The sequence below is a fragment of the Periophthalmus magnuspinnatus genome, chromosome 15 (genome assembly GCF_009829125.3).
Source record: "Periophthalmus magnuspinnatus isolate fPerMag1 chromosome 15, fPerMag1.2.pri, whole genome shotgun sequence".
Taxonomy (NCBI): Eukaryota; Metazoa; Chordata; class Actinopteri; order Gobiiformes; family Gobiidae; genus Periophthalmus; species Periophthalmus magnuspinnatus.
In genome coordinates this window covers 8,624,790-8,634,171 of record NC_047140.1, presented here as the reverse complement: position 1 = coordinate 8,634,171, position 9,382 = coordinate 8,624,790, and the positions used below count along the sequence as shown (strand labels likewise).

Below are 9,382 nucleotides of genomic sequence, written 5' to 3'. Positions count from 1 at the left end.
AACTTCAAAGGTCGTGACACAACAGCAGAGCACCACTCTGAGTTTGAGTGTTACACCACAACTAAAATGACACAGGAGTCGCAGCTGGACCAGGGGCAGTCTGACTGAGTCAGATCTGTGGAAAGGCAAGTGGGAATGTTTTTTAAAGCCATTTTTGAGCAATGAAAACACCTGTAATTAAATAAATACCAGATCGATAAGATAAGTTTAATGTCATACAGTGGAACATTCCAGGCAAAGTGATAACATCAGGTGGTGGATACCCCCTCCAAAAAAGTTACACAGTGCACCTTTAAGCAGTTATTATTCATAATGAGTCATAGATTTTAGAATATGATGCATCATTTCTGGTGGACGGCAGGGGCCTATAACTCTATTGGTGATTCACTATTTTTGAAAGAAATATCCAACAAAAATACAACCTTATAATGTTTTGATTGGTCCCACAAACTTGACATATTAAAATTAAGGCTTAAAGTCTTTTTTATATGTCACTAATTACATCTTTGTGACTGAATGATATCACCACTTTTGGAAGCTATAAAAAACTGACTTAGAAGACATAGAACTTTGTGTTAGTTTTTGTTTCATGACCCCAAAATGATAATATGATGTAGACATTTGTTGTGACAGGCTTGTTTTTAGGTGTTGCCTGCTTTTAAGACAGCTGACGATAATAGAATACCTAAAAGTGATAGTAAAACCAGTATAGCCATAGTTATATTATTTATTATTTACAAGGTCCAGTAGCCCTCCAGTGGCTCTTTCAGCTCATCCTAAAGCGAAAGTAGGAGCAGTCTGGGCTGGATCCAGGTCTGAGTACTACCATCTCTGTCTGTGCTTACAAATGCATTAGGTGTTTATCATATGATTCTTCAGGATATGTTTTTCATGGTATTTGCAGAGGAGTATGTATCGTTACCAATTTTTTTTCCCAAGTAAACAAAGCTTCATATGTATGAAATCACAAAGGCTACAATTAATTTCCTCTACAGACAACAAAATTTCCAGTTTACACCTCTACAAACACATTCTGAAATGCATGGGGAAGCTTAACATCTTCTCTCAAATTGACCTATGCACTGGGGACTGAATCTTAATTTGAAAACAAAAATCACAAATGGAACTGTCAAATCACAATTAGATGTTTTGTTTACTTTTTTATGTAACCCTGATGATACTTTACAGCTGATGTTGTCATCATCATTCCCTATAGGGTGGACCCAACTAGAGGAATTGTTCTGTCTGAAACTCTGTTGCTCAAGTTAGACTTTAATCTGAGCTTTATTTAACGTGACCATAATAACTGACTTAGCTGGAAGTACAACAGGTGAGCTGATTTGTGTTGTTAAACAAGTCCCTCACAAATAATATAAATAACAAGCTGACTAACATTAGCCAACAGTTTTTCAGTTAGTCAGTTAGTAACACCTAAATGGGACCATGAAAGTTTGTATTGATGCTCCTAAAAATGTGGTGTTTAAATAAATGTGTAAATATCTTTTTCAGTTGTCTGAAAATTCTATAGTTTTGTTTGCTAGGTGGTGTTTGCTAATGTGTACATAGTGCCACCATGGTAAACATTTGCTGAACATTTCTCCATAGACCACTATAGGCATACATGCTATCCCCCAAACGTGTTGCCACTGAAAAGTCTCAATTAGCAGCTCATAATTTAAAACTGTAAGCCTGGCCTCCCATACAGTATACCTGGACCTTCATCAGTCCTTAACTCAAAAGCTTGTATTTTTTCACCTCTTACTTGACTCTTAGTTGACCCTGTTTTGTGATATTTTGCTGGTTGTATTTAGTGATGCACGATAATGGAATTTTACCGATAACTGATAATTTGAAGATGTGGATCACTGATAGCTGATAAAGTAAAACCAATAATACATTTTAAATTAACCTGAATTATGAAGCAGACTCACAGCACCAGGTCTGCTCCTTTAACATGGCACTGTTCACACTATGTAATGTGAATAAAAAGTCAGCAGAGAGAGGCAGATGCAGACAGTCCTGCACACAGTCTGTCTGCACTGAGCTGTTTAGGAAAACATGTCTGTGTGACACAAGTGTTCTGGCCTGCACATGTAGCACAGTCACATGATCACAGCAGAAGCTCAAACAGACAAACACCTCTCACTGCACCACCCTTCCTCTCGTTTGATTGAGAACTAAAATACAACTAGATCCTCACATAGTCCAAGCCCTTCAGCTCCAGAGCATCTATATCGACTGTCTCCTGTTTTCACTCATCATTGCAGTGAAAACCTTTAGATGACTTGTCCCCTCTCCTGTGTCATATCTTTCCTCCAAATGTAAAAGACGCCCATATATATAAACATGTGTCTTCTGCGCTCTGCCTCTGATCCAGAGCTGCTCTTTGTGTGTACGGATCAGGGGGCGGGCTCAGCGAGCTCTGAAGGAGAAAACTTCAGAGGAAAAGCAACAGAATCAGTGCATTTTGGACTTGTGATTAAATTATGAATAAAATTTCTGAATTATCTGTGTGACATCATAATTGCTATTATCATTGATAATTATCGGTGAGCGATATTATCGTGCATCTCTAGTTGTATTTCTACACATCATCCTCTGGTTCAATCATCAACAAACCTAGACTGTTATTTAATGTTTTTGCAGAGATATTCAAGACACCAGTTCCACTCAAACCCTAAACTCCTACCTATCACAGAGACATCCTTTAGACAGATGACAGATTTGAAAGTGCAGACAGAGTTTGTGTGGACAGGACCACAATGGCCGGCAGACCCAGACCAAACCAAACTGGACCAAACCAGGCCAAACCGGAGCATGTGCCAGGTACTCACGGCACAGATCAGTCCCATGTGCAGCTCTATGCCTCATAGCCCGCAGAGCGCCTCCTCTGGTAGTTCCAGATGCCGTCCCTGTGCTCAGGTCTGCAGAAGAGCCTGGAGGAGTGGGCTAGCCTCTCGCGGTGCTCCCTCTCCAGGTCCCGCTCCACACAGGCTTTAGGCAGCCCGGGCCCCCTGCACATATGGCCTGGGCAATGGCTCCTGTTGTCAGGGAACCCTGAGGACAGAGGGCCCCCGGCAGACCTGCACACAGTTATTCACAGTTATTTATATTTCAAGGAGACAGATTCTGCATAATTGACTTTTAAGCTTTTAATCATGCTACAATTGTTTTCCTTTTCATCCACCCTCTCAAAGTTGTATTTAGAGATTCATGCATGTTTGAGTTATCTTTATTGTTCCACAGCCAGATGCCATTGCTCCAGAAATTCAAACACACTGCTTTGTACTTCCTTTTTTTCTTAAACAGCGAAACACAGAGGATTCAGCAGCAATAAGAACCAATTTAGGCTACTGTATAGTAATCCAGCAGCATGGCACTTTGCTTTGATGATGTTTGCAGTGACATAATCAACGCAGTTTTCAACAAGAAGTCAGTGGGTTTGTTTTAGATTAATACTGGGAATTACAATGTCCAAAATATAACTTCTATGAGTTATAGATTATAACTTTATCTGCAATGTGGTAATAAAGGCTTTTAATAATGTTATACTTTTTGAGTGCCTCAGTTGTTTTTAAGTTTCGTATTTAAGCCTGGTCCCTGTACTTTATAACATCTGCAGGTTTTTACCATCTAAAAAACACTGCAAAAATCAAAGGTTTACTGTCAAAACCAGACTTGGAGAGATTTATCCATGCATTTGTCTCCAGTAGTAACGTCCTGCTCACTGGCCTCTCCAAACGAGCCTTAAGACAGCTGCAGTAAATCCAGAACACTGCTGCTCGGGTCCTGACTACAACCAGGAAGTACTTCACACATGTGTCCTGTGCTCAGGTCTCTGCACTGGCTCCTGTGGCTCAGAGAATAGACTTTGAAGCAGCTCTGCTTATGTACAAGTCTCTCCATGGACCAGCAGCAAAGTACATCTCTCACATGTTAGAGCCACATGAACCATCTCACACTCTGAGGACTTCAGGGGACGGCCTCCTGCTGTTGTTCTGGTTTAGTCCTGTTTTAGACCTCATTTAAACTTGGTTTAGTTCTGGATTAGTCCCAGCCTCCTGTTGGTGCTCAGAGTCAGGACTAAACACAGGGAATCAGCGTTTCAGTTTTATGCAGCTAAAACCTGAACAGTCTTTCTGAAGACATTAGACAGGCCTCTACTTTACTTTTGAATGTTTAATTCCAAGCTCAAGACAGTTCTGTTTAGCTGTGCACATGACTGAAAGGTTTTTATTCTACACTTTTCTCCTTTAAGGTTGTTTTTATGATGATTATTTGTGATTACTTACATTTTGATTTGTTGTATTGTGATTTTAATATCTTTCTTATTCTGTAAAGCACTTTACACATTACTTTGTGTACCAATTGTGCTATACAAATAAACTTGCCTTGCCTACTGAAGAACACCAAAAGGACATTCTATACACACCCAAGTATCCCTCCTGCATTCAAAAATTCTACACAATATAAATATGTCACTGAATTTACCCTCCTCCCGCATATGAATGAACATCAGTTACAGTTACAGTGTAAACATGAGGTGCTAATTTCCATCTGTTGTCCCCAAGCAGGTCACACAGAAGATAATTACTCAGACTGCCCCCGGTGCAGCTGCGACTCCAGTGCCGAGTCCATTTAGTTGTGTTGTGACACTTAGAGTGCTTGTGATGGTTACCTCTGCCACCACTCCATAGTGTCAGTATTTTTGTTTAATTTCTTTTACATTTCACATTGCACATATTCATTAAATTGAAATACACATAATTTAATTTAATTCCCTTATTTAGAAGTACATTTTCAAATTTTGGGTGCAAACATTTTAGTCAGTATCTGTCTAAATTTACCATACAAAAGACAGGAGACAGGAGGAGGGAAGTCCAGAGCCCACCTGGACCAAGACTAGTTTGCTTAAATTTAGTCATTGTCTGTGTAGTTATAATTATTTGCCTTATTGTTACTTGCATAGTTAGTAGTTTTATTTTATCTTTTAGTGTACTACCTCTTGTGTTCATTTTGGGTTAGTCCTTTTGTACTTAAACACACCTTTTCTTGTCTGGTTGGGTTAATTTTGTCAGGTCAGGTTGACAGCAGCTTTTTGTTAATATAATTTATAATATTAATATTAATTTGCCTTTGTTAAGTACGTTTTTTGACTTTATTACATTTAAAATGTGTTCTTTCAGTTTGCACTGAACACTAAATTGACACTTACTTGCTTTTAGTGATTCTGTGAGGTCCATTACTGGTTGCCGGTTGGTGCTGCTGAGAGGGACATATAAACAGTGAAATGATGAAAGCCTGTCTGAAACACATTATGCCCTGATGCATATGTGTGTGTACCTGGTAGTGGTTGTACTGCGGAGGGCTGCCGTTCACCTGGTAATACTCCACTAGTTTCTCTGCCAGAGCAATGCGACTTAGCAAGTTCTCAATAAAGTGCTGTATTCGGACTTTGCCGCTCGTCTCTTGCCTTGCTGCTGCCTCCAAGAACTTCTGTATGGTAATCACCTCTCTGGGAATACAAGAAGAATGAGCGGTCAGATGGAGCAGAGGATGGAGAGGAGAGGGTGAGATGGAACAGAGGATGCAGAGGAGAGGTTCAGATAGAGCAGAGGATGGAGAGGACAAGCAGCACATCCAGAAAAGTTTCATGGTGCACCTTTAATGCCTTACTGTTGAACATTGTAGGCAGAGCAATGTTACCAGAAAGCCAACATATTGCCCCTTTAAGTGTTTACCTCTCTCTCCGCTCGAGCTCATTCTCCGAGGCGTTGATCTGCTCCCTCAGTGCAGCGATGACCATGACAGCCACATCCACCTGCCTGCTGAGGGAGCGTTGCCTCTGGGCCACCTCACGCCGCTCTTGGGCCAGGTGTTGGGAGTGTGCACGTTCACACAAGAGCTCCGTATCTGTCTGGGCCAGCTCTGTGCTCACTTTGGCGAGGCGTCTCTGCATACTGCTGTCCGCCGCACGCAGGAAGTGAGCCAAACGCCTGCGCACCGCTGCTGAGGCCGCGGCAGTCTCCACACCGCAGTATGAGCTCTGGTCTGAGGAGGACACAGAGGACAGCCTCTGTAACATAAACGTCTGAGGGGACTCGCAGAGCTGATGCAGGGACACTTTACAGCACAGGAAGACCATGTTAATATACTACTGAACTATATTATTATAATTATATATTAAATTATAATATTAATACATTATGTAGGCTTCTCTAATGTGACTACAAATGGATCATTATGCATTTAATATGTTAGTTAAAAATAAATATACTCATTTGCATTTTAATTTGTATAAAAAGTGCCATTATTGAATTGGTATCAACTAAATATTAATGTTCACCTCAAGCCTGTTTGTCACAATCATAGACATAGAAAGAAGTCAAATGAAGCTCATCGAGGCTAGAGCAGTTATAGGGACGAATTTGTAGCCGAATTCCATATTCGAAACTCCAATAGCGAGTATCATAGTAACTAAAGAGCCAATCAGGAGCTAAGTTGTTGAAGGTAAAGCCCCTTCCTGGCCACACAGATGGTTTAGCACAGAGCCGGCGCTTAGCAACGCTGTGAATCAAACCTGTTGCTAATACTAGCGGGAGCAACCTCGGGGAAATAAAGCCTGATTTGTCTGAGATTAACGTTCATATCTTGAGTTACGGACACAATAGGGAAATAAAAACATCAGAATCATGCAGAGCAGGTTAATACAACCATTTTAAGACCAAAATCAAATCACCATATGATACAATACAGTATTTCATACAATGACAGAGGTTTCACTGTGTAGGTTCCATGAAACTGTCTTCCTTTTATTGAGCTGTAAAATGCTAGAGATGACCCTTCCTTTGGTTCTTTGGGGAGAGGGTGAAAAACTACCCAGATAAACAACAGTCAACCCTCAGTTCCAAAAAATAAAAATGGTTTCCTGCCCCTGGTCTCAACAATAACACACAATTACACAAACATGACTTATGTGTGCACAAATGTACCCACCGATGAGGTCCAGGTCGTGTTCAGGGTCGGGCGGGGGTCCCAGGGGAGAGGGAGGGGGGTAGAGGAAGTGCCGGTGGTTATAGTGATGATGGTGGTGTCCTGCTGCAGACTTCTTATGCCTGTCCCTGTCCTCCGTGTCGTCCTCCTCCTCTGCACCTTCCTCCTCTGAACCTCCGTCCTCTTCTTCGTCATCATCCTCTTCCTCCTCCTCGTCAGCGTGCGTACCCACCCCCACGCTCTGTGTTCTCCTCCTGCCAGATTGCCGATTGGAGAAGGATTATGAAAACAATATTTGCAATTTTTTGACTGCCATAATTTTTCACATATGTTGTCGACCCGAGCTTTATGAAATCAACCTTTCAGAACTGAATTACTTTCTTTGGCTCTGTGACATGAACAGCATTTTGCAGATCAAACTAAATTTGTCCTGCCCCAAGACAAATTTTAAAGCAGCCCTTATGATCAAAATGAGTCTGCATCTAATCATAAAGTATTTTAATAGTACGTGAACCAGCAAGTGTGCTGTTGGCATCTTAGTTGTTAGCAGTGGCATGAAGGCAAAACTTTACTCTGGCCTCTCAAAGTTGTAAAATTATGACTTCTAACTTCACAGTGAATACTTAGGATGCAGGGAATGTGACAGGAAATCTCCCAAAACTATTAAGCATCTCCCAAACAGCACTCACAAAACTACAACTGCATGGGAGTTCATGCAAAAACAACTATTTATGCTGAAAAGGCCTAGGAAACTGTATTTTTATGCAAAGATGCAGATGACACTCATGATTCACCTCCAAATCTTCAGCCAACTCATTACATACCTCCAGTTGTTGCTATTGTCCCATATCGATTAAGATACCATCAACCCCCCCCCCCCCTCCTCCAACTTCTAAAAATGTTTATTATTGACTAATCTCAGCCTGCATACCTGACCGAGGCATAAGAGTGTGGGTACCCGCTGTCCCTGCTGTCACTGAGGGAGCGAATGTGAGGGGGGCGCCCGGTGCAGCCTGCTGGACCCCTGTGGAGAGAGGCCAGTTCATAGTCAGATATATGACGATTTACCTAAGCGTGGATATTAGATATTTGACTGTCTATCTACAGTATTTACAAAGTATGCATAATTAGCTCTGTGCACAACAGAGCCCAGCAACCTCACTATTAGTGTCACTACTTCCTGTACAATTGTATCTCTATGAGGTTTTTGCAGAGTCATGCTAAAATGAATAAATATTTAAAGACCACAGAGCCTATTGTAATCCATGAATCCAAATCTGTGAATCAATTTGTTGTAAAATGGCATAGCACTGGAAAATTGATCAAATCAGGCCATGTGTCTGACCCAAACTGCACTCACAAATCCACAATCTCAGGGCTTTATGTAAAATTAACTATGAATGGCATTGGCATTAATTTCTGTGAACACAGATAAAACAGCTCAGCTTGAGTAATGACTTCTCTGGACTGACTGTAAACTGTTCAGTTTATACTGAACCAAGCTCCTTCTGGCTTATGACCCTGCAGAGTTATGTTGTAGTAATTACACAGTTATTTGCAGTCACTTCTGTTACATGTATTTTACAAAGGAAAATCGGGTACATGAAAATAACACTGAACTTGACAATATACAAATATATTTTCATGTACTGCTCTTTATTATGATTTCCACAACCAGTACTTGAAATTACATATATGTAGTATACACACCGTAGTTACACAAATATCAACAACAATATGGCTTGAAGACAAGAGCCATCAACAGAAGAAACTAACAGTATTTATCATTTAAGTTAGCACCAGTGAAAACAAATAGACTATGTTTAAATCAACAGGACAGTCTCAAAATATAACTTGGCTTGCCTTTGAACACTTAATATTTTAATTTTTGGAAAAGTCTATAAGGAAAATGTATGGAAAAGTTACTTCTGGAACTGGTGTGGGCAATCACCGATGAGGAGGTGTGATCCTAGCTGGAGGTAATCTGACCAGAAAAGACCTGACTTAGTTGGAACTACAACAGGGGAGCTGATTTGTGCTACCCTACATGATAGCCTATTGTTTCAAATCATTTCAATTATGATCCAAAAAGCTGTGGTTATATGTTTTAAACCCCATAACCCATCAGCTCCATCTTAAACCAATGAACATCTTACCTGCGTGTGGGGAGGCTCATGTCGTACCAGGGGATGGCTGCAGTGGTGCTGGGGTCTGGGAGCGTTCCTGTGATACTGAAGTTGCTCAGAGAGGACACGTGGGAGGAGCAGGAGGGGTGGTAGTGCGGTGGGGCAGGCTGGGAGGGCGGGTTGGCGGTCGGGTCGGAGGCAGCCGACCCCGTCCTCTCCTGGAACAAGGAGCCGGTGCCACGGGAACACAATTCCGGCTGCAT

General features: G+C 41.3%; 1 protein-coding gene across 1 annotated transcript; it reads right to left on the bottom strand.

The window, feature by feature from the left end:
- Nucleotides 1–2,860: 2,860 nt before the first annotated feature.
- Nucleotides 2,861–9,382, bottom strand: LOC117382897 (protein ZNF365). Its single transcript, XM_033980138.1, has 7 exons — nucleotides 9,150–9,382; nucleotides 7,925–8,017; nucleotides 6,997–7,247; nucleotides 5,742–6,051; nucleotides 5,344–5,515; nucleotides 5,216–5,265; nucleotides 2,861–3,083 (listed from the first exon to the last, which is right to left on the bottom strand). Exons 1-7 carry the CDS (start codon nucleotides 9,380–9,382, stop codon nucleotides 2,861–2,863), a joined length of 1,332 nt encoding a protein of 443 aa, XP_033836029.1.